We start from the raw sequence: 24,518 nt of genomic DNA, 5'->3' as shown, positions 1-24,518 counted from the left end.
TTACGATTCATAACAGTAGCAAAATTACAGTTATGAAGTAGCAACGAAAATAATTTTATGGTTGGGGGTCACCACAACATGAGGAACTGTATTAAAGGGTCGCGGCATTAGGAAGGTTGAGAACCACTGCCGGACCTAAACTGTTAATGGTGATGTGTGGGTGGTAATATTAGAGATTTTTGTATTTTTCTTTTGATTTATCTATATTTTTTATTTTTCTACAACTCATATATTACATGTGGGGTGTTTTTTTAAGTCTAATTATTATCATTTACTTATGACTTCTGCCTGGGTTTTGTCAGAATAAAATAGTTCTAAACAGTAACCAAAACATTCTTTTCCTCTAGAAAAGAGGAAAAGACTCCTAGAGTCTCCAATAAATGCCTAAAGTTTCTTGACAATCCCGCTCTCCCACTCAGAGGCTGACTTCTAGAGAGTTACTGCAATAGTTGAAAATGCACCCAGTGCTATATAGCAAGTGTCCTGGCAAAGGGCACTCAACTTCCCATTGGCCAAGGTAATCTGGTACAAAAAGGTCTAGTAGGGTTTGGAATGGATGCCAGCACATTCTGGTCTGTGTCAACCTGGGGGATTCAGGCATGCTATTTTGGTCAAGAGGATACTGGGGGCAAACTGGTTCCTCAGATTTTTCCCGAGAAGAGTCTATCCAATGGGACCCGAGACTGAAAAATCCTCCTCATTGGGGCTGCTTTCTACCCATATCTCTTGAGACAGACAGCAGAGCAGACTCCAGGCACCCTGCGTTGGTATTACCAGCTTAAGCTCACCTTTGTGGCCATGGTCTTCACCCCATGAGTTCTCCACTCTCCATTTCGTGAATACACCATCCTCATTATCCTGCAAAAGAGTGGATAGTTTGAAACCGGATCTCTCCTGCTGGCGTGTCATGTTAATTTTAGCTTTTCTTCAGCCCCTCAGAAGAAACAGCCTCCTCTATACAGCCCTGATACACATACATGACAGGGCCATGTCTTTCCTACTGTAACTAAAGGGATACTCCAATAGAAGTGTTTGAAGCTCTTGGGATAAAAATGCAATGAACCAAACAAAGCAATCATATTATTTTCTCCTTTACACTGTATTCTATACAGAAAACAAGCATATTAAAATGCTAGTTGGCTAAGAAATATGAAATACTAAATTACTAAAAGCAGTGAACACCATCTGAGGCCAGGACTCTTGCTTTTAATTGATTAGCGTTCTTTGCAAAGGCATTCCAATGTATTTCTTTTAGAAATTATTCTAAGATCCAGTCAGTTTAAGAAAGAAACAAACACATTCTCATCATTGCCTAATTTCCTATTTAAGGGAACCAAGTACTGACACTCTCCAAATGTGTGCTTTTACTGATTCAGTTACACTAATATTAAATTTAATACAATAGAGATTGAATGGCTAAGCGAAAGTAGAAAGACTGTTTTCATAAAACAAAACCCAGGCAGTATACTGTTCTCCCTCTTCTATCTTCGTTAATAAAATAAGGTCAATTTTCATCTTCTTAAAGGGACACTGATACACATCATAAAAACCTTCACTTATAGTCTTTACTATCATTACAGAGAGGGACAAGAGGCTCCATTTGGGAAAAGACTTTTCTCCTTCATGCTTAGCCAGGGCATTTCACTTATGTCAAAACAACTTAAATCTTTGTAGCATGAGAAGAGAGCTGGCTCCGAATTATCTCCTAATGATTTCATCTGTCAACTCACACTTGCACACAACCACATGAGTCTCATCTACATGGGATTTGACTCTATTCTTGGCAGGTTTCTTGGATCTCTGAAATTTTCAGTCTCAGAAATAGCCAACAACCAAACCCACAAGTTCAAACATCCATATCTGTACTACCCCTGAATTTTAGCCCCAGGTACCTTTAAAACTGCATCACTAAACTATACATTCTAAGACTAACCTATTAAATGTCTGTTTTGGTTTTCTGTTCCCCCCATTTTAGTCCATCTTTACTTTCCTTTTAAATACCACGGTCAGAATCTATATTACCTAAGGTTACTTATTATAATAAGTCTGAAAATGCTTCCTTTTCTTTCCTTTGCCGATGAATTCCTGCATGACCTAGATCAAGATGTTCTCTGTCATCTACCAATATAGAATAATACCTGGACCTTCCTCACAGGGATTCTAAGAAATCAGCAATAAGAAAGAATATCCCAAAATGCAGCAACCAGCACTTATCTTTGCATTACCATTCAAATGCAGTGCAAGCTAGTCTTAGTGGTCAAAAATTCAAACTGGAGCCCTGGCCGGGTGTCTCGGTTGTAGCGCTGTCCCATACACCAAAAGTTTGGAGGTTCGATTACTAGTCAGGGCACATACCTAGGTTATGGGTTGATCTCTAGTCAGGACCCGCACGGGAGGCAACTGATCGACGTTTCTCTCTCACACCGATGTTCCTCTCTCTCTCTCTCTCTCAAAATCAAGAAAAGCATATCCTCATGTGAGGGTTAAAAAAACAAACAAAAAGAAACCTCAAACTGGAGGGAAGAGAACAATCTCATTATAAAATTCCAGGTGAAATAATATAAGTTCTGCTTTACACTATTAGCATTAGCATATAAAGTAGCTCCCTTTCCTTGAGGAAAAAACAGCAGGTTAATAAACCATGCCAATAAAAGAGTGAAAGTTCCAGAGAAAATGATATGGTATGTATATTTTTATTTCTAGATAAGTATGTATGATTATTAATTCTGAAAAATATGAATATTCTACAACAGATGGAAAACAAAAAGCCAAACCTCTCCTAGAAATGACAAGGTCTTTGGTTTGTTTTTTAACAGTTTTCTAAATAATTTAAAAGTTTCACCTTAATTGAAGGAACTTTAGTTATAAACACTGAATTTAGTAGGTCCAAACATAAATATGAACAACTTGGTATCTTAGTAGTATTTTATTTACGTTAGTATTTTATTATTTATGGTATTTTATGAAAAGTTCCTTCTGATGTCGTTATTTTGTGACTTTCTTTCCAGGAATTAGGTTAGAAAAAGAACACTTTTGCTTGTGGTAGTAAAGAATTTAAGTAGTTTGAAGTCTTTTCTTCCTATGATCCCTGAGCACAGGTGTCAAATAGCCTTTCTACAGCCTAGAAATGGGGAGGCTTCTTTGTGAAAAATAAAGTCTCAGCTGCTGTTTCCAACAGTGTGTCCTAGAAATAGTCATGTTACTATTCAGAGTATTTCATAGGAAATTCAAAATACTTTACATCCAATTTCCCGAAGCTCTGCATAAATCCAGTAATGGATGGGCATGGAGTCCACAAATTACTGTTACTGACATTTTACTGCAGAAGAATCTGAATGACAAATGAAAGGAAGGTAAGTCTGAACACACGTTATCAAGATATGAACACTTTCAGGGCACATTTCAATTCCTCATTCAATAGAAGTTATCTTCTCCCAGGTTCCCTTCACACCAAGAACTTTCAAAGTTATAGAAAAGCAGTTACTTCCTTACTCCCTGCTGACCCAAATTCTGCTCCCCATGGAAAGTTCCTATTTTTACTACCTCTGAGTTGCAGCCAAACCTCAAGTGACGGAGGTACAATGTCTTGCTTGGAAGCTAACTTTTCACAAAGAACATCTACACTAGGAAGCTCTGATGGATAAACAGTCTGCAGGAGAATGCAGGTCCACCTGTGTAAACACTGTGGTAGGATGCTGAGCGTCATACCTTCTCTGAGACCGCAGTGAAGATCATGGCGTGGGTCATAAGTGACTCACCGAAAGTCAACCTCTCAGCTTTATTCATGTTCTTCAGGGAGACACCAAACACTAACTCATGGTCATAGCTGGAAAAAAAAAAAAAAGACAGTACAGACTAAACAGAGTACAATCAAGGGGGAAAGAGAGCTTCTGGTTGTAGAAGAAACAGAAGGGGCCCAATAGCTCCATGTAAATATGGGCTGTAGCTCTTCAGAGAATTGAATAAATGCAGAATTCAGTCTTTCAATGGCGTTCCATTCTCTAGTGTCACAAGAGTACTCCAGAAAACACAAACTTCCCATCTCAAAAGTTGACAAGATGAGCTTGGATTGTTATTTTGGCAATAAAACTTTAAAAAAAAAAAAAAGCTTTTGAAGTAATTTCTTTCAAAAATGGTCTCCTTTAAGCTGGTAGAAGCAACCCAGTTTCTTAATCCATTTAGACCACTGCTGACTATGAAATTTAATCAAAAAATATCAAAAATATTGGAGAATATTTTCAAAGTTAAAAAAAAAATCATGAATTCTCTCTTTTAGCAGATTTCTTTTGCTAACTATGAAGTTATTTACTCAACTTCCTATAAGGAACAATTACTTATAAGTAACCCTAAAGTGGTATATTTTAATAGCCAAGAAATCTCGTATAGTTTTATTCACAAATGAACCTTCATTGTCATCAACAACGAGGAGGAATGCTTTAAAGTGTGTGAATTAGTCACAGTTGTCATAAAGACAAAAATATATAATTCACCCAAGTCAGGGAAGTAGTTCAGAAGGATCAAAGAGCAAACCAGAGGTCTGGAAAACCTTTCATTACATTCCCAAATCTGAGCAGATTTACACAGTAGTCAATTATTTTTTAAAGTGCCTTTCTCATATGGAATGGCTTTTTAGGAATATCTAACAATTTCAATGCAGACACGAAGTATGATCTTGACTTCCCAGGTCAGAGCATAGAAGTATGTGGAGTTTTGTTAAGAGTCTTTAAGCTCTACAAGATGGAAATAAAGAGACCCGCCCTCAGGCCAGCCCTACTCTTTGGGTGAACCTCAGCCAAGTCATTTCGTACCAAGAGTGCACTCCCAAAGCAACAACCCACAAATGGCTTTCTATTTTAAATTCTTGCACTCACACATTCATGTCACTGAGGCCCAGCTTGCCATTGAAGTGTTTTCCAACATCACAGCCAAACCACACAGCCTAGAAATAGAGGAAAGAAGAAGAAAGTCAACATAAATCCTATCTTCCTACTACACCAAAGATGTGGAAGACAAGGTTTTAACCCCAAAGCAGAAGACACAGAACAATACCAACCTCTCCATCTTTGATGGAGGCAGCAACCATCTTTTTCAATAAGTCAATGGGCTGGTTGTTATATAGAGTTTTTCTCCCTCCAACCATATTGCTTAAGTAGTCAACCGTGTAAAGTTTGTTGTACTTGTGCTGGGGCCGAGGGTCATTCACTAAACAAATCTATTGAGATCAAGAACACGTTGATGAGAACCTGAAACCAAGAATGTCAAGCAAGACACATACATCTCCTCTAAGTTCATATGTCTGCATCAAAGCTCATCACCTCTGCCTACAAGAATAAGCATTACAAATATATTGCTAAATAACAGAGAAACGAAAGGTGGCAAGGTCACTGAAAGAGTTCATTGCATATTCTAATTAGCCCAAGGGACACATTTGGGACCTGCATCTTTCCTACTGGCAAGAATTACCCCAAAAGTAATTCTGAAGAACTGCATGCAGTAAGGCCAGATGGAGAGCCCATCACTGTAAGATCCCTGCTTTCAAGTGACAAGACGGGCTCAACGCCTAGCAATACCTCAACTGAGTTGGGATTCCAATAATAAAACATTTGCTTATGAGAGGGTCAGGAGGACAATAAAGGAAGGGCGTCTCTGGTCATCTTGCTAGGCAGTGGAGGAGACTTGAACGAGGGCAGGAAAAACTAGGATGAGACATTGCTCCCTCCATGAGAGTCCCCAGAGCGGGGGGTGGGGAGGGTACATCTCAGAGGTACTCTGAAACCAAACTAAGAAACATTTTTATTGTCTTTGCGCCTGGGAATGATTCTGGGCCCCAAACCAGGGAAGATGTGGGGATTAAACTGACTGCTAGCCTACAGTTAGGAAAGTCTCTGAAGAGAGGCCATGGGAATCCTGATATGATCAACTTTATTAAGTCCATCAAATACCTCAGAGGATACAGGGAAAAAACGTTTGTTTAGTTCCTAGTTTGATGATCATGCATGCTAACCCCGGAATCTTACAACCTTCCTTGTAGTCAACAGGCATTTGAAAGTAAACAGCCAGTGGCTGCCAGTGCTGGTCTCCAACCTTATCTTCCATATTGAAGAGCGGCTTGACGTGTTCCCTGTAAAACTCCAAGGGTGTTATGGGGCCAATCTTCTGATAATTTTTATCTTTGTCTCGATACTCCCAGGTGAATGTCTCTGGTGGATTACCCAAACAGATGCACACCACTCGGAATACCTGCAAGAAAGGAGGAGTACAGATGAGTGATGGCTAGCGGAAAGTGTTATTTACCTCTTCATTTTCCTCAAACTTAGGAAATGTAAGAAATCAGTGGCTAAATTCAAGCCAGAAATGTCACAGGAAGTCTAATATTGTTCCAAAAATTGGAAGGTTGATGTTCAGGATTTGATATCAGTCAACTTCTGAATTCTTAAATAAACACTCTGAACAATGCAATTCTGAAATATTAATATTTAGTGCTTAGTATTTGCCCTGCAAATTAAACTTCCTTAGCCAAGAAGCTGCTTACCACTGATACATAAGACCTGGGTTGCTGCTCTGCTGATTACATTTCAAGTGACAAATAATGACATATATTTTATAAATGGGTTTCCTTCCCTTCATTCTTCTAGGTTTTGCTTTGATTGTGACAGGGGTCTCCACTCAGAGAAAAGTCATTAACTTTTCAGTTGAGTGACAATGTCTGATAAAAGTATTATTAGAAAAAGAATAACTTTTAGTGAGTAGTAAGGTACCATTTTTTGGGTTGTGAGACCATACATATTTTCTAATGATGTCACAACACCTTCAAGAAAGCATCATAACAATCAACCTTTATATTATTTTCATTGGAGTATAGAAAGTACTTCTTCTCTTTTTAAAAAAGTATTTGTATTGATTTCAGAGAGGAAGGGAGAGGGAGAGAGAGAGAGAGAGAAACATCAACGATGAGAGAGAATCGTTGATTGGCTGCCTCCTGCACGCCCCACACTGGGGATTGAGCCCACAACCTCGTATGTGCCCTGACTGGGAATTGAACCATGACATCCTGGTTCAAAGGTTGACACTCAACCATTGGGCCACGCCAGCCTGGCCAGTACTTCCTCTTCTCTATCAAATTTGCTATATCTTTAAAAAACAACAACACTATAATCTGCCCCTTCTTTCTCCACCCCAGTCACCACTGTGATCCAGTTTCATCACTGATTATCTGCATTATTTGAACCATACATTTGTATACTCCATTACCTTCAAGAGCAAAGAAACTTAGATTTAAGTGTGCCTATTTTGTGCTAGATACTAAATATCTGTTAAGTTTATGTAATTCTCATAACACTCTCTTAAAGTATAATTTTCCCTCCTTCTATCTTTTTTTCAAAAGAGATCAAGGTTCAAATTAAGTAACCTATTTAAGGTCACATAGCCAGCAAATAGCAGAGCCAGGCTATGAACGGAGGTCACACACAGTAAAAAAAAGAAAAAAAATGTGCTTCTTGGATACAGGGTTTAAAGGGGAACATTTACTGAACATCTACTATGCCGTACTACAATCTCTGAATACTACATCTCTTATTCCTCTAAGTGATAGATGTGGTTCCCATTTTTTTTTTTTTACATATAAGTAAACTAAAATTCAGGGAAATTAATTGCTTGACTGATGTTACAAAGGCAATAAATGGCAGAATTAGGATTTGAATTCCGAATTCACTTTAGTGTTCTTTCTATAACACCACGAATTAAGCATTTAACATTTACTATCACTTTCTAGGTTTCTCCAAAAGATGATAAACTTCTTACGGGTAAGGACCAGGTCATGGATACTTTGTGTCTCCTACAGCATCTAGCACTATATCTGACCTAGAAATAATAGCTGATCTGAACATTGTTCCGTTCTCCACATCACTACAGGATGAATAATTTTAGAAGCACCACTTTCTTCAAGTCACTTTCCTGTTCAACAGTCAGGAATGCTTCCTTAGTACCTCCTACAACAAATCTAAACTCCATGACCTGATTTATTTTTTTACCTTTTCTAAAACTTTTTTACATAGGCATAACTTACATTCAGTAAATAGCGAAGTACACTAACCTTAAGAATACAGATCAATTCAATTTTTTACATATACAGACACCCATGCAATCACCATGCAGATCAATCTATAGAACAGCTGCAGGGGGCAAGCAGTCATAACCCAAACCCCCCTCAATGTAAGCCCATTCTGACTCACATACCCATTCATTAGTATTGCCTGTTCTTTGACTGTATGTAAATGGAATCATACAGCATACTCTCCTTTGTATCGGGCCTCCTTTGTTGATGGAATGCTATGAGATTCACTTATGGTGCGGTGAGTATCAGTAATTTGTTCTTTATTGCTGTGTGCTATTCCATTGTGTAAATATGTTACAATTTCTCTACTCTCCTAGTGATAGACAGGTGAATTGTTTTCAGTTTGGAGTTATTACGAATAATGCTGCTTACAACATTTTTAACTAAATAGCTTTTAAAGGGGTTGAAGGAATTTACATGCTCACCAGCAAAGTAAGAGAGTTCCAGTTGTTCTGCATTCTTGCCAATACATGGCATTATAACTTTACTTTTTTGGTGGGTATGTAATGTGGTTTTAATTTGCATTTCCCTGACAAGCATGGTAGGATTTTAAAGGCTCTTAGAACCTCACCCATCCTTATTTCCCATCCTGGACTCTGAACTCCCGCCAGGCTTATCTGTGTCTATCTTTACTGCCTGCTCAATGCACTCAGCTCACTGTCACCTTCGTAACTTTGTCTCTGTGCTCCTCAGACCCCCATCCTAGTCCCATGCTTTAAAGCTCAGTGCAAGACGCCCCTCCTCCAGAAAGTTTCCACCGGTTATTCCAGCTCACATTAACTGCCCCCTTTGCTAAATACTTCTGGCATAAAAATGTAACATTCCACAGTGCAATTTACATTTCTCTAATGTCTCCCTCATTGGCCTTCATCTACTAGCGACAGGATCTGGGTCTTAGAATATCCCACTGAATCCTAGAAGAACCACATTAAAAACACTTTTCTTAAATCCAAAGTTCTTCTCCAGTGACTGATGTGAAATTTGAATTTAGGAATTCAAACTGAGCTTCTGCTCTCTTTAAAAACACTCTGATGGCGAGGCCTTACTCACATGTATAGGCAATGTTTCCCTAGACTCCAACATCCAGAACCAGGTCATACATGCCAGCTCCAGTCCATTTCTGACCGATAGACCACGGATTCACACCTGCCACAAGCTGATTACAGTGGATTATCACCTATCAATTCCATTTATAATTAAGGACACATCCTTCTTTTTCCTCTAGTTAAAGGAAGAACAATGGCTCCCAAAATATTGTTATTTTCTCATTTCATAGATTAGAATCTTATACATTGGCAAATTCTGTATTGGATGGAGTGATTGCCTAACTAGTTTTTTTAAACTTCAAAATGAGGTGTACCAAGTACAGGTAAGATTAGGGTAGCCAATCCTACGCATGGTGTAGTCATTCTTGGAGCAGTGGAGCTACTTTATCTTTTAAGTAATGTCCTCCTAATTCTATGGGCTATTTCTATCCCTATGATCTCAACCAGAGCAAGAGGATCACAGAGGATCACCTGAGCCAAATCATAAAGGTACTCTAAAAGCAGGCAAAAGAGAAGGCTAAGAGAACAAAACAAAGCTATAACCTATAAGAAACACACCTCTCCTTTGACCTCCGCTCTGGAGAACGCTCTTCCCTCACTTTACTCTCCTCTCCCTTCAGAGATGTCCGCTCCCACCTCTGTTCTAAAGAGAATCATCTATGCCTGCCTGCTTTCTTAACCCCCACTCTCAGCACACCATTTAAGGAACTTAGTTTTTGGTACTCCTTAGCCTTTCTTGAGGAGCTGAACAGTCAGGACTTCTCCAGATTGACTTCCAGGGAAATTCATTAGATACCCAGTCCCTACCTGGCTTCCTTACCCATTAGGGAATGTACACCCAAGATTCCCCAATTCTTAGTCTGCATCCACATGTCATCAACCGCTGAAACTGCAGGGTAGTTATTTCTCTTCATCATCCCCAGAGCATTCTAGGCCTCAAAAAACCTTGGAACACATTGGAAACTGATACCAGGGTTCAAATTTATTCTCCGAACCAAAGCTAGAAAACAAGGGCTAGGTCTGCCAATGACATTAGGCCTATAATTAAGGATAAAGAGACTCTTAATCCAGGTGTTATTATGGAAGACAGAACCTGCTTCTACTGTCTTTTAACAGAGACAGATTAAGCTACAGAAGAAGTCATGCTTGCCTTTCATTTGTTATGCTCTGTTTTCCAAGACAGCATCTTCCTTTGCTAGGATTTACTGTGTGGTTTATGAGCCTGAACCACCTTAGAGCATCTCCCTTTTAATGTTGTATCATTCTCAGGTTGGTTGCCACCACAAAAAAGAAGAAGCAGGGCATCACATTAGCAACTGTAATCGAGCTACTCTAGCCATGGATTAATGAGCCCTGGGATTCACATGGACCAGAGAGTCATTTTGTATTTGCACAGCATCAAGGCCAATGATGCTTTATGACAAATGGCAACTTTATCCTGAGGACATTGCCACTGGTAACTATGGTCAAGACAACGACAATGAGATGAGGAAAGTTTTACAGACTTAAATGATATGTATTTTCAACTAGTAATTGTTGTCACATGTGTATGAACATCTGTGGGATTTCAATCAAATCTCAGTCATCCAAGGGTGGTTTTTCCAGGTCACCCAGGCCCAATGAAGATTAAGACAACAAAGTGAATTTCTGTGTACTCTGAAATACATCCTAAATATAAATATGAATGTTTTACACTATAATTTACATAGTACCTTATTGTGCACTTGATTCCCTATCTAAAGTAAAAAGTGTTCAATCATTTCCTACAGTAGATTCCCTATCTAAAGTAAAAAGTGTTCAATCATTTCCTCCTTCTCCCCCCAAAATACAGTAGAATTCTATATTGAATCCTTTTGCAGGATAAATTCTTATACCTTATTGCATATGTTTTATAAATGTGAATTTTTATCAAAGGTACATGTAAGGAATGAATGAGAATAAGGATGGCATCCCTTTCTCTTGGATTTTAGTAAAACTGTGATTTTAGACATGCTGCATTGTTTTATATCGAAAGCCATTCCCATTCAAGTCAGTTTGTATCACGCTGGAAGGAATATCTCTGGCTCCAAGCCAATTAACAAGAGTTAATTAAACAAGCTCTAATTTTAAATAATCTCCAGGGTCCCTGATACTGTATTTTCTTGATAAGAGACGCAGCTGTTCTGAAATAACATTCCCTGTTCCCAAAGGTACAAAACCGGCAGTGAGCTTTGCATATCCAAGTGTGCTCTCTGGTGGGCAACTCGGGAGTGTCACCTGCTTCTCATAAAGATGCACTTGGCATTCAGGACAAAAAAGATACCGGACACTGAACACAAGTCATTATACAGAACTGAAGACTGAATACTAGAAGCAGGATGGGAAATAGGAAAAAGGAAAAGGACACAGAAAGCATGAGACATGACACATAGGGGAAAAACTGTGGCTCCCAGTTTAAAGACAAATGATGTGGGATTGAGTTAATTTCCATCCCCATGGTAACCAGCAGACAGACATTGAGTGAGAGGAGGAAGGCAGGATGGAACAGTTGACAACCAGTCATAAATACTGACAACCAGTCATAAAATACGTAGGAGGGCGAGAGTTTAAAGCCAGCTAGCAGTGGTTCTCAACCTTCCTAATGCCGCGACCCTTTAATACAGTTCCTCATGTTGTGGTGACCCCCAACCATAAAATTATTTTCGTTGCTACTTCATAACTGTAATTTTGTTACTGTTATGAATCATAATGTAAATATCTGATATGCAGGATGTATTTTCAGGGGTCTCGACCCACAGGTTGAGAACCGCTGATACAGGCAGACACAATATTGAATTACAGTAAGGTCTAAAGCACTGGAGAAACATTAGCTACGCCTACTAGAAAAATGCATAGTTACACTGTCCTTAGTAAGTTATTAAGGACTCCAACTTTTTAGTTTTATTGATGGACAAACTAGGCTCAAAGGTAAAATGACCTATTGATCAGAGTAGAATGGACACAAGTACATATAAGTGGTTACAGAAAATAGTTGAACTTTAAGGAAGTTCAGTGCTGCTGGTAAATGAGCTAGTTCCAAGAGGGAAGGACTAGGGACCTTGGTGACCACAGAGAAAGAGGAAAGAAGGGAAGATAGCTCTCTACTGCTTTCTGGTGGGGATCTGTTTTTAAAATAAATAAAAAACCCACAACAGCCTGGCTTGCAAAAACAGGCAGGGAGATACTTTCTGGAGGCATTATATATATTTTCAGGCTAAGATAACACATAAAAAGGTGCATTTAAAAAGTATGTAATGTTAAAGGAAATGAGCGCATGTGGGGAGCTCCACATAGATTATAATAGTCAAATGATGATCTTGAAACCACTTCTAGAGTGTTTTTTGTTTTTTTTTTTGAGTGGTTTTTGAATCAAAGAAATCGAAATTTGGTCTCCAGACCTACTGAATCTGCATTTTAACAAGATCTCCGGGGTATTCATACACACATTAAAGTTTGAAAGCACTAGTTTAGACCACATCTATTTTTTCCTTCCTCCAAGGCCTTGCTTCTTCAATTAGTTCTCTCATTTATATATCCCTTTCCACACACTGGTTCCCTCACACAGCCCCGACCGCCCAAGGCCTTCTCTCATAGCTGTAAGCCCCCTACTTCAAGATACCGTAATATCACCAGTTCTATCCTTTTCCTTGTCCCTACATCAACCTGGTCCAAACCACTATAATCTCTCATGTACACAACCGGAAGAGCCTCCTAACTGGTCTCCCCATTTCCTCTCCTCTTGTTTTACAATCCATTCTCAAAGCACCAAAGGGAATTTTTTAAAAACAAAAATTAAGCCACATCACTCCACAGTGTGACCCACCCCCCAATGGTTACCCCACTTGGAATAAAATGCCAACTCCTTATCATGGCCTATAAGCCCATATCGGTTCTTACTTCCTCTACAAGATCTATTTCAGCCACTCCCACATTCTTTCCAGGCTCAAGTCACAATGCCTCCTTTCCATTGCTCAAAAAGACCAAACTTTCTCCCATTATCGGCTTTTGCACTTACTCTCCGCTCTGTCTGGTATGCTGTGTCCGATCTTTGGTAGCTGAATTCTTCTCATTACTTATGTCTCAGCTTAGATTTATCCTCAGAAAGGCCTTTTAACATTCCTCTTTATTCTCCTAACCCCTTCCCCAAACTTTATTATACTTCTCTATAAATAAGCTTCTTGTTTTGCCCTTTAATTTTTTTATTGTGACTTGGCTGTATCCATTGCTCATTTGTTTTGCTTTATATTCAAATTTATTTAAACTAAAAACAAAAACAAAAACAACCAAAATAATTCACCCATTTCTCCCACCCACCAAACCCACACCTCTAGCAACCTGTTCTCTGTATCTATGAGCTTGGGTTTTAAAAATATATATAGATCCCACATATAAGAGAGATCATTTTGGTATTTGTCTTTCTCTGTCTTATTTCACTTAGCATAATGCCTTCAAGATGCACCCATGTTGTCACAAATGGCAAGACTTCTTTCTTTTCCTGTGGCCAAATAATATTCCACTGTGTGTATACATATACACACATATACAGTATAATACACACATCTTCATTCATTCATCCATTGATGGACATGTAGGTTGTTTCCATATCTTGGCTATTGTAAACGCATGCTGCAATGAACACGGGAATGTAGCTATCTTTTTGAAGTATGTTCGTTTTCTTTAGGCAAATACCCACAAGTGGAACTGCTGGATCATATAGTAGTTCTATTTTTAAAATCTGCGGACCCTCCAGTATCCTCCATCGTGGCTGTATCAATTTACATTCCCACCAACAGTGCATAAGGGCTCCTGTTTCTCCACTTCCTTGTCAACACTTGTTACTAGTATTTCTAGTCTTTCTGGCTATTATAACAGGTGTGAAGTGATACCTCATTGTGGTTTTGATTTGTATTTCCCTGATGATTAATGATATTGAACATCTTTTTGTGTACCTGTTGGCCCTATGTATGTCTTCTTTGGAAAAATGTTTATTCAGATCTTCAGCCCATTTTAAAATCAGATTGGTTTTATTTTTGTTTTGCTATTAAATTGTATGAGTTCTTTACATATTTTGGATATTAGCCCCTTATTGAATATATGATTTGCAAATATTTTCTCCCATTCAGTAAGCTAGCTTTTCAGTCTGTTGATGGTTTCCTTTGCTGTGCAGAGCTTTTTAATTGTATGTAGTTCCACTATATTCTGCTTTTGCTTTTGGTATCAGATTAAAAATTGATCGCCAAGACCTATCTCAAGGAGCTTCATGCCTATGTTTTCTTCTAGGAGTTTTATGGTTTCAGGCCTTAGTTTCCAGCTTTAATCCATTTTGAGTTAATTTTTGTATAGGGTATGAAATAGTTACATTCTTTTGCATGTGGCTGTCCAATGTTGTCAACACTGTTTATGAAACACTGCCCTTTCCCCATTGTATATTCTTGGTTCCTTTGTTGTAAATTAACCGTACATATGTAGATTTATTTCTGGGCTCTCTATTCTATTTTATTGATCTATGTGTCTGCTTTTATGCCAAACCGCCTTATTTTAATTACCACAGTTTTGCAATACAATTTGAAATCAAGGAGGGTAATGCCTCCAGCTTTCTTCTTTTTCAGGATGGTTTTTGGCTATTCGGGGTCTTTTATGGTTCCATATAAATTTTAGGAGTTTGTTCTATTTCTGTGAAAAATGCAATTGGAATTTTTATAGGAATTTCATTGAATATGCATGTTATTTTGGACAATATAGACATTTAAACAATAATAATTCTTCCAATCCATGAGCATGAAATATCTTTCCATTTATTTGTGTCTTCTTCAATATCTTTCATTAACATCTTGTAGTTTTCAATAAACAGGTCTTTCATTTCCTTGGTTAAATATATTCCTAGGTATTTTACTCTTTTTGATACAATTGTAAATGGTATTGTTTACTTAATTTCTCTTTCTGATAGTTTATTAATGGTGCATAGAAATGCAACAGATTTTTGTACACTGATTTTGTATCCTGCAACTTTACTGAATTCATTTATTAGTTTTCAGTTTTCCAATTGAGTTGCTAGGGCTTTCTATATTATATATAACAGGTCATCTGCAAATAATAACATGCTTAACACTTAGTAGATTCTCAATAAACACTTGTGAAATTAATCAGTATCAATTTTTTCCTTCTCTCCACTGTCAACCTTCTCAAAACTATCTTCTGTTTCCTGACCTGACGCCCTCCTCTCCAGCTAACTCCTACCCTTCCTTCTCCATTCTACTGACACTCTTCTACAAACAGCCTATTCAGGAAATCCAGCAGCCTTTTCCAGTCTTCGGACCTGCGGACCTGTCTGCAGCACCTGACACTGTATCAGAACATAGTTCTGGCACTTGGCTTTTATAGAAAGAGATGTTTTATGAAAATACGTATTTTTCAGAATTCTTTGTTCAGGCTTGTTCTATCCTTCTATTATCCCTCAGGGGATTCAACGACTCCTAAGCCTTCAGCTCTCTGCACTGTCATCACTATTACGTTGCTAGTTCATTCTTTTTCCTGAGCTCAAGGACTGTTCCTATGCTTGAAACCCAATTCCAACTGGACTGTGCCTGGGGATCAGGCACTTGAAAGGCAATGCTCCTCTTCATGGTAACCTTTGAAGAGACCTTCTCTGGAAGGATAAATAACTGCTAATACAATAACAAACCAACAAAACTAATTTGGGGTGTGCAGGAACTTGAAGGATGGAGAACAGTGTGGGAAACAGACTTTTCACCTGAGGATATTTTTCCACTGATTTTTTAGAGTGGAATAGAGAGGGAAAGACAAAGAGAAACAATGATGTGAAAGAAACACATCGATTGGTTGCGTCCTGCAGGAGCCTTGACCCCAACCAGGGCCTGGGCCCAGGAGGAGCGTGCAACGGAGGTACACGCCCTTGACCGGAATCGAACCTGGGACCCTTTGGTCTGCAAGCCGACACTCTATCCGAGCCAAACCATCGGCTAGGGCTACTTGCCTTTTTATATTAAAAATTTTTTTCAATCAGAGACATCTTTAAAATAAAAAATAAAAATATAGATAACTAGGATTTTCTCAGGAAAATAAATTTTGTAGGTCTAGAGCAAGTCTAGGACCATATAATGTTAAGAGCTGAGAGCCACTGCTTTTGAATCTCCTAAGCAAATAATAATGGCTTCTTGTCTCTTTTCATGGCACTGACAAATATTCTTTCTAGTCTTTGTTTTATGTTTTGTTTTTAACAGAGTTTTTGTAGAGAATACATTAATAATCCAAAGGGGATCTGGAGGCTAAGAAAGAGTAGATGCACTGAGAAAACACTGCAATAGAGGTGACAACATGCTTCCAAAACAGATCTGACTTGTCTGTCACCTCACCAAGCAACCTATACTTGTCTTCCCTCAGAAAGAATGCCTTAAGCATAAACCCCTTTCATTCAAAGCTTTCCGGGCTTCATGACTGTTAATCATCATTTTGATACGCCTACAAGGCTAGGCATATCATAGGTACTAATCAGTGGCTTTAAAAGCATAGCTACACCCCTCATTACTGAAGAGTCAAGTTCAATAAAAAGGAGTCATTTGAAGATTGTAAAATCTAAAAATCTACCCTACAGAATTCTGTAGTCAACAGTTTAGGCAGAATCATTAAGTAAATAATCCTAAAAGCATCTATACTCGGGATTTGGTATGATAAGGTCTTACTATTTTTCCAAGGTAGGAGTAGAGGAAGAAAGCTATGTGAAACATATCTGCCCTAATTCTTATCAGCCAATCCCATGGTCAGGAGTGGACCTTAGATATGTTCTTTAAAAGATCATTAAAGCAAACATCAAAAGCCAACAGGATGTTTATGATCTGCAACAAGTATTGTCTGGGTCCTTTTCTATAACTGTTTATAGAAACGTCATCCTTACCATACCCCACCATCTTACTATAATCATGAATGAAAGCAAGTTATGCAGAGATATGGCTTCAACAAGGGAAATCAATCCAAGCAAGAAGGACAGAGAACTGACATTTATTGAACAACTGCTACGTGCCAGGCATTATGCTTGCATTCTTATACATAATTTCTTATTTGATTCCCACAAAAATTCAATGAAGAATACATTTTTAAGTCCCAAACTGAATCTTAGACAGATTAAGTATCTTACCCAAGATCACAGAGCTTTTAAGTGATAGAGCTAGAATTGAAACTCATGTCCATCTAATTATTTTTTTCGACTATACCAGATGCCTCTCTTAAATAAGAACATTTAAGAAGCAAAGAAAGAGTTAAGTATGAGATAATTTAAATGTACTTGGCAAAATGAAATCTCTGCATTCATTCATTCAACAAATACGTAAGAAACAGTTAAGGATGGGCTATGCATTTGAATAAACTTGAGATTTGGGAGCTTAAGGAACCTGACCCAGGTTACAAGGCTGTTAAGTAATGAGAAGATCAGAACTCAGACGTCTGACTCCAGACCACGTTTTCAAATACACTATACTTCCTCTCTAAAATTCAAAGGAAAACATCAGTGTTGTCCACTGCAGTAAAAGAAAACTGTTAGTTTAGTGATTCCTAGTAATGGGTCCACTAGATGGAAAAGGGAAATGATGTTTTTCTTAAAGCAATTTCAGAGGTTTATGCATATTCATCTGGATCAGGGGTCCTCAAACTTTTTAAACAGGGGGCCAGTTCACTGTCCCTCAGACCGTTGGAGGGCCGGACTATAGTTTAAAAAAAAACTATGAACAAATTCCTAGGCACACTGCACATATCTTATTTTGAAGTAAAAAAACAAAACGGGAACAAATACAATATTTGTATCTGCATGTGGCCCGCGGGCCGTAGTTTGAGGACCCCTGATCTGGATTATGGGTGGTATTAAGTAATATTCTCCTTTTTTTTTAATCCTCACCCAAGGATATGCTTATTGATTTGTTAGAGAGAGAAGAAGGGGGAGAGAGAGAGAGAAACACTGATGTTCATCAATGGTTACCTACCATTTGCCCCAGACCAGGAAGCAAACCTGCAACCTTTCGGTATACAGGACATATAATCAACTGAGCCACACTGGCCAGGGCTTAAGTAATATTCTTAACTGCCTTGATTACCACTTTATATTTGTTTAATGCTTTTTAGGTTTTCCAAATGTTTTCTGATATAACCATCGATATATTATTATGCATATATTATTCTCATCTTTATTCCTATAGAATAAAGTCAAAAGTCTTGGTACTCCTAAGATTCCCTCACAGCTCTGCCTTTCTAGCTTAATTTGCTACCAATCACACTCACAAAATTTATGTTTCAGCTACACTATTCTCTGAGAATTCCACCTTTGTTCATGATATTCCTTCTGTCTAGAATGGTCTCTAGCATAAGATTTATAATTATCCATGTGTTTCTTTTTCTCAAGAGATCGAGCTCCTTGAGAGTAGAGATTGTCTTTCTCATCTTTGTATTCCCTGTGTCAAACTCAGAGAAGGGATTCAATATTTAGTAAGTGAATAAAAGAATGAATTATATAGACTACTAAACTGGTAATTAGAAGATGGAAGTACGTACAAGTCCCATACTAAAATGCAAAGTCTTTACCTCAGTTTTTCCAGCTGTAAAATAAGTAAATTTCAATTCAATTCAACATTTATTGCAATGACTATACTTCCTAATCAGTTTAATAGATGGGAATATTCTGAGTGTTCCTTAGAAGGGTCACAAAAAATCCAAATAATGGTTATTACCTCCTCCATCATGGCATCCTGTGTGGCTGAAATTTCTCCTTTGGTTGCTCCACTGTGTACGAGGTTCCGTAGTCGTATACAGAATTCTCTCATCTATGACAGAAAGTTACTCAGCACCACAATGTTTACCAAATTCAACTGTAAATGAACCTAACAGACCAGTGCTAGTTCTATTTTGAAGAGTATCTCAGCCAAGACCCAGGGCAAAGTTCATAAAAGCAAATGTGTGTTCCCCCAACCAGTCTACTTTCCTTAGAAAAAGCAGGAGACTTAATGATTAGGCCATTAAATCACTCTCACAGATTTCTGTTTAGAACTTTACTGGTTGTCTACTTCTCTGCCAAATCATTATGACCATGGCTATGCCAACCCCCACTATAGTTTTCATTTTTGTTGTTTTCAATTTTTAGAGATGCCAAAGTTAAAGTAAGTCTGAAATCTAACCACGACGCTAAAGTGGATTTTGCTGTTATCTGAAATGGAACCCAATGCTATACTATTCATGATCTTTTAGCCTGTGGATTAAGAATCCCGTGTTTCCTGGGTGGAAAATAATCTACTTCTAATATTGGGGAAACACATCTACAGTTTATTTTAAAAGGTAAGCTTTCTCCCAGGGATGACAAATCCAATTTAGCCTCATAGATCAGGACAGCAGATTCTGGCTACTCCCGGTTCTCAAAAAAGATGTCTGACTGGCATCCCTGTAGGATTTAGAATCCTCCCTGGGAAATGGGTTATGTGGAGAAGACATAATGACTTTTTAAGATAAATGAAGCAATAAAAAGCAGTTCAGTGACTACATCAAATAGTTAGTGTATGAATAAACTATGCTGATATGGCTTGGGGAACCCTCTGAACTCAGCTTATTCTTTAAGGAAGTGTCACAAACAGTTCTTTATTGTTTTACGGGTACAAAAAGCTGTCCAGCCCACCTCCACTGGAGCCAAGGGAGAGGCACAGTACCCAGTGTGCTTCTGGCCCATATTAACGAAACACGGGACATTCTTTCCTAAGTACCCAGATGGAAATATTAGGATCAATAGAAATAAAAGCGGAAGATTCTTAAAAAGAAAAAAACACACACCCTAATCTCAATTATTTTTAAAGTTAATATGTGCCTACATTGCTTTTAAAAGATACTAGTTAGACAACTTGTATATCAACTGTACACCGAAACGCCCAGAGATCCCCGTGGAAAATCAGTTGGAAGCTTAAGGTAAGTAATCCAACCCCACCCTGCTCTATACGTTGTACCTTGTGGTTCAGAATATCATTCATCCTTCTGGTTGCCTCTGTTGTATGAGATTCAGGGAAGCACTTCTTAGGAACTACACCATATTTTTCTAAAAAATAAAATAAAATAAATTTTAGTGTTTAATAAGATAAATGTATACTCTAGCACTCTAACATTAGAGAGCCTGGCAAAAAAATAGCCATTGCTTCAAAAATTAGGCCATATTTTGTTGGTCTAATTCAGAAAACTTAATAATCATATGCTTCATAAAATGAAATAGGTTATTTAAAATCCATATTTACCCATTTATCTTAGAATTAATTCTATTCTTCTTACCTATCGTACTTTGTAAAGTGCTCAGCATGATGAGGTTTTCTCAAGACAACCCTTTTTAGAATAAGGACATTTTCAAACAGCTGCAGTTTCATTGTGTTTCTTGATTACACCAATGGACAAGAGATAAGCTTTTTCAAAAAGTGCTAGTTAATACAACTTTTTCTTCTCCAACCCATTCTTCACAGTACCTATCTCCTTACCACCCCTGGCCAGGTGGTTCAGTTGGTTGGAGCATCATCTCATATACCAAAAGGTTGCAGGTTCAATTCCCGGTCAGGGCACATACCCAGGTTTGTGGTTCGATCCCTGGTTGGTTGAGGTGAGTATGAGAGGCAACCAATCGATGTTTCTCTCACTCTCCCTTTCTCTCTAAAAATCAATAAAAACATATCCTCGGGTGAGGATTTAAAAAAAGCTACTTTATAGGTGAGCATGTGAGATAAAAGTTCTTAGAGCTAACTATACACCCTTCGGGGAAACCAATTCTATTCTGTACATAACCACCAAAGAAATGGCCTGTGCCTAACTGCAGAGCCTTGCTTAATCATGCTGTTTCACTTCCATTGCAGTGGTTCTCAACCTTCCTAATGCCGTGACTCTTTAATACAGTTCCTCATGTTGTGGTGACCCCCAACCATAAAATTATTTTCGTTGCTACTTCATAACTGTAATTCTGCTACTGTTATGAATCGTAATGTAAATATCTGATATACTGTATGTGTTTTCCGATGGTCGCGACCCACAGGTTGAGAACCGCTGCTTTAGAGAAAGGCTCTTACCAACAATATTGACAAGCATATCCCATTGTCCACCATCATTTGCAGGATTCGAAAGCAAATACTGCACTAGTCTGCCATCCTCAGGTTCGTCTTTCTGGGCTGTGTCCACAAACGAATTTAAGAAGAAGTAACAGCGTTCAACCTAGAGTAGAGAAATTAAATAAAATTAAAGGAAAAGATAGCTAATACCTTTATTTGCATTGTCAACAGAATAAGAGTTTTAGAACTACTGTAGACCCAACACAGTAGATTTTAATGGAGTACAGGGGTTGGCAAAAGTAGGTCTACAGTTGTCCGTATGGAAAAAGACATGCAGGTTATAATTATTACCATAGTTTATTAACTGTGTTTCATGAACTCACAAGATCAGTACTATAAACCTATTCTTGCCCACTCCTGAATAATTGACATTCGTTTCAGGTGGGGTTTTTGTGTGTGTTTTTTATTTTTTATTGAAGCATAATTGATATAACATTGTATTAGTTTCAGGTGTACACAGTAGATATTTTTAAACCAAAGTAGGTAACTAAATATCAGTATCTGGGCTCATAAAAATATTTAAAGTTTCTTCTTATATCTGAGTGTACACATTCTAAGCAAAACAAGGCATTGCTTTATTTTTAAATAAAATCTGATATTTAGAGCCTTCAATCATTAAACATCTATTGGACACTTACATAATATACATTTTAAAGATTTAAAATACTGAATAAAATTATTTGCTGTTTTCAGTCAAGTACCACCCAGAGAAGGAATGCAAAACGTAGCCACCTACCAACCAAAAGCAGTTCTGCCTTTGAAAAAGTCAACTTCGGATACTTTGGAAATCAGAATAAATGGTGTCACATCTATAAACGGAAGTAGGACTACAACTTGAAAAGCAGAAAATGAAGAGACAGTCTCTACTAAGGTTGAGAGTAAAACAAAAAGAATCTTTCAAGATCAGTTCTATACCTTGTCCCAGAAAAAGAGGTAAGCTTGACTAAACTCAAATTCTTCAATATTTAATTTCTTCATGAGTGGAATTCTCATAACGTTCAGACAAGAAAAGATCCAGCATCGCCCTGAAACCAGAAAGCAAACCAAGAAATGATGATGAGTGTTCACATAGATTACATCGTATTTCCCAACAATGAACTCATGACAAGATCTTGAACACTTTAAGACTAAATCAGGAAGAGCAGAAATATTCAAACAAAACAAGAAAAGTAATAATTACTATTTGCATTACATATATGCAAAGGCATAATAATCTTAACATATAAAAAAATCTCTTTACATATCACATAAAGAATTCATAACAAACCACTTAAGAAAATCACATTAGAAATACTGATTTCTAATGAGAAACATGAGCAGAGATCACAGATAATTTAATGTCCAAAAAGACACAAGTGGTGACAAAAAAGCTTTTAAGTTCATTATCAAACACCTAATAAGTGGGGAAACATTATTTTTTCATTTATAATGACCAGTATTGGCAAGGATTTGGGGAAATAGCATTATGATACACTCTGGATAGCAATCTAAACAGATACTAAATATGTGAAGGCAATTTGGCCATACATGGGAAAAAGCTTTAAAAAGACCCGACCCTTTAATCTGGAATATACAGTATATGCTTTAATATAAGGTAACTCTAACATAAATCAATTCCCCTTCTCCCATTGAGAATTAAAATATTCTCCACAGGCATCTTAGCATCAGAGCCTTTGCCACGACTAGATGCACTCTTTCGATCACAACACATCATTTTTCTTCCATCCAATATGTCTGGATCACAGCAATGTTTGTTTGTTTTTTTAAAATATATTTTATTGATTTTTTACAGAGAGGAAGGGAGAGGGATAGAGAGTTAGAAACATCGATGAGAGAGAAACATCGATCAGTTGCCTCCTGCACACTCCCTACTGGGGATGTGCCTGCAACCAAGGTACATGCCCTTGACTGAAATCGAACCTGGGACCCTTGAGTCTGCAGGCCGACGCTCTATCCACTGAGCCAAACCGGCTAGGGCTCACAGCAATGTTTTGAATCCATTCATGATGCTGACCCTGAACACTTCACGCCATGCCTCAACTACACAATCACATTCTTCATTCGCCCTGTAAGTGGATAGTCACAAACTCTCCAATGTTGCCGCTTCCTGTACTGACTTAAGCGATCCTTACTTTAGAAGGCGTATTTACAATATCCAGGAATACACTGTGTTCAAATTTTTGCCTTTTAAAAATGTGATTCAATCCATTGATCTCTAGAAGCATCCAAAACTAGCACAAATTGAGGTCATTGCAGACTAATGTCCTTTGAGTACAATTCTGCTGCGAGAATGTCCTCCTCATTTAGATTCCTTTCGCTGTAGCTGTTTTCCTGACAGTACGTAGTGCCAGACAGTAGGTAGGAAAACAAGAAGTCTTGATCAGTAAGACACGAGAACTGGGTATTTCTCTGTATTACAAACTGCTCTATGGATCTTATCTGAGCCAACATTTGCTCAAGTTGCGACCACGAAGCATATTTAAAACTAACATTCGATGACACGTTGATGCGACTAACACTGTGCCTTTTCCATTTTATACACGTGTATATGGCCTTCAGGGCAATTTGGGGGTGTCCCCTGGGAAATGAACGTTTCTGCATGGTCTGTTTTGTACCAAGAGCATCATCTCCAGGACATGGATATGCAAGCATTTACCTTCACAGAGCATCATGAATTACATGCACACGGATGACCATGGACTTACCATGTCGGTGCCCAGATAAAATAGACTAACAAGCCACGAGCACCAGAACAAGCCCCCAAGTCCTGTACCTGAACCTGCCTTCACCTGCACCTGTTCTCCAAGAACTTACTACCAGTTCTTTCAACACGGACCTCTGCTCCCCTAAGACTTTTACTCCAACGGGAGGGACCCTGTCTGGAAGGTCAGGGGAGCTTTCGGAGCCCACCTGAGGCCTTCTGGTTGGTGACCGGCTTGCCCTCCTGGGCCACGGCGTGCTGGAACACGTGCTGCGTGGCCTGGACCGTGGCCCTCTTCAGGCAGATGTCCAGCAGGTCGTGGGTGGTCCCCACATTCTGGGCCAGGACGAACTGCGGGTCGGAGTTCAGCTTCTGGATCAGAGCGGCCACCTTCTCCGAGTTCAGTCCTGCGAGGAGACCAATGCGATTATCACCCCAAACTGGAGCGGCAGGGGGCTGATCAGGGACTCCCGCACCCTGGCTCCTCAGATCCCAGCCCCAGCCCTGCCCGCCGCCCG

The 24,518-nt window shown here is 38.5% G+C and overlaps 1 protein-coding gene across 2 annotated transcripts in view; it reads right to left on the bottom strand.

Annotated features, from left to right (window-relative positions):
- Positions 1 to 24,449, bottom strand: part of BLMH (bleomycin hydrolase) — a 63,286-nt gene extending 38,837 nt beyond the window's left edge. The window contains exons 1-10 of one of the 2 annotated variants that reach the window (XM_014548262.1): positions 24,210 to 24,449; positions 22,215 to 22,324; positions 21,261 to 21,402; positions 20,166 to 20,254; positions 18,909 to 19,001; positions 6,085 to 6,240; positions 5,054 to 5,212; positions 4,872 to 4,939; positions 3,709 to 3,826; positions 789 to 858 (exon numbers count right to left, since the gene is read on the bottom strand). In XM_014548262.1, the coding sequence (XP_014403748.1) occupies positions 789 to 858; positions 3,709 to 3,826; positions 4,872 to 4,939; positions 5,054 to 5,212; positions 6,085 to 6,240; positions 18,909 to 19,001; positions 20,166 to 20,254; positions 21,261 to 21,402; positions 22,215 to 22,292 (973 nt within the window). In that variant the 5' untranslated portion in view covers positions 22,293 to 22,324; positions 24,210 to 24,449. Of the gene's footprint in view, positions 1 to 788; positions 859 to 3,708; positions 3,827 to 4,871; positions 4,940 to 5,053; positions 5,213 to 6,084; positions 6,241 to 18,908; positions 19,002 to 20,165; positions 20,255 to 21,260; positions 21,403 to 22,035; positions 22,163 to 22,214; positions 22,325 to 24,209 lie in introns of those variants that run through there. The other variant, XM_014548261.1, reaches the window with a different exon arrangement.
- Positions 24,450 to 24,518: the final 69 nt, after the last annotated feature.

This window comes from Myotis brandtii, unplaced genomic scaffold (assembly GCF_000412655.1).
Source record: "Myotis brandtii unplaced genomic scaffold, ASM41265v1 scaffold50, whole genome shotgun sequence".
Classification (NCBI taxonomy): domain Eukaryota; kingdom Metazoa; phylum Chordata; class Mammalia; order Chiroptera; family Vespertilionidae; genus Myotis; species Myotis brandtii.
Note: the sequence above shows the minus strand (reverse complement) of the source record. Positions and strands in the feature narration are given on the sequence as shown.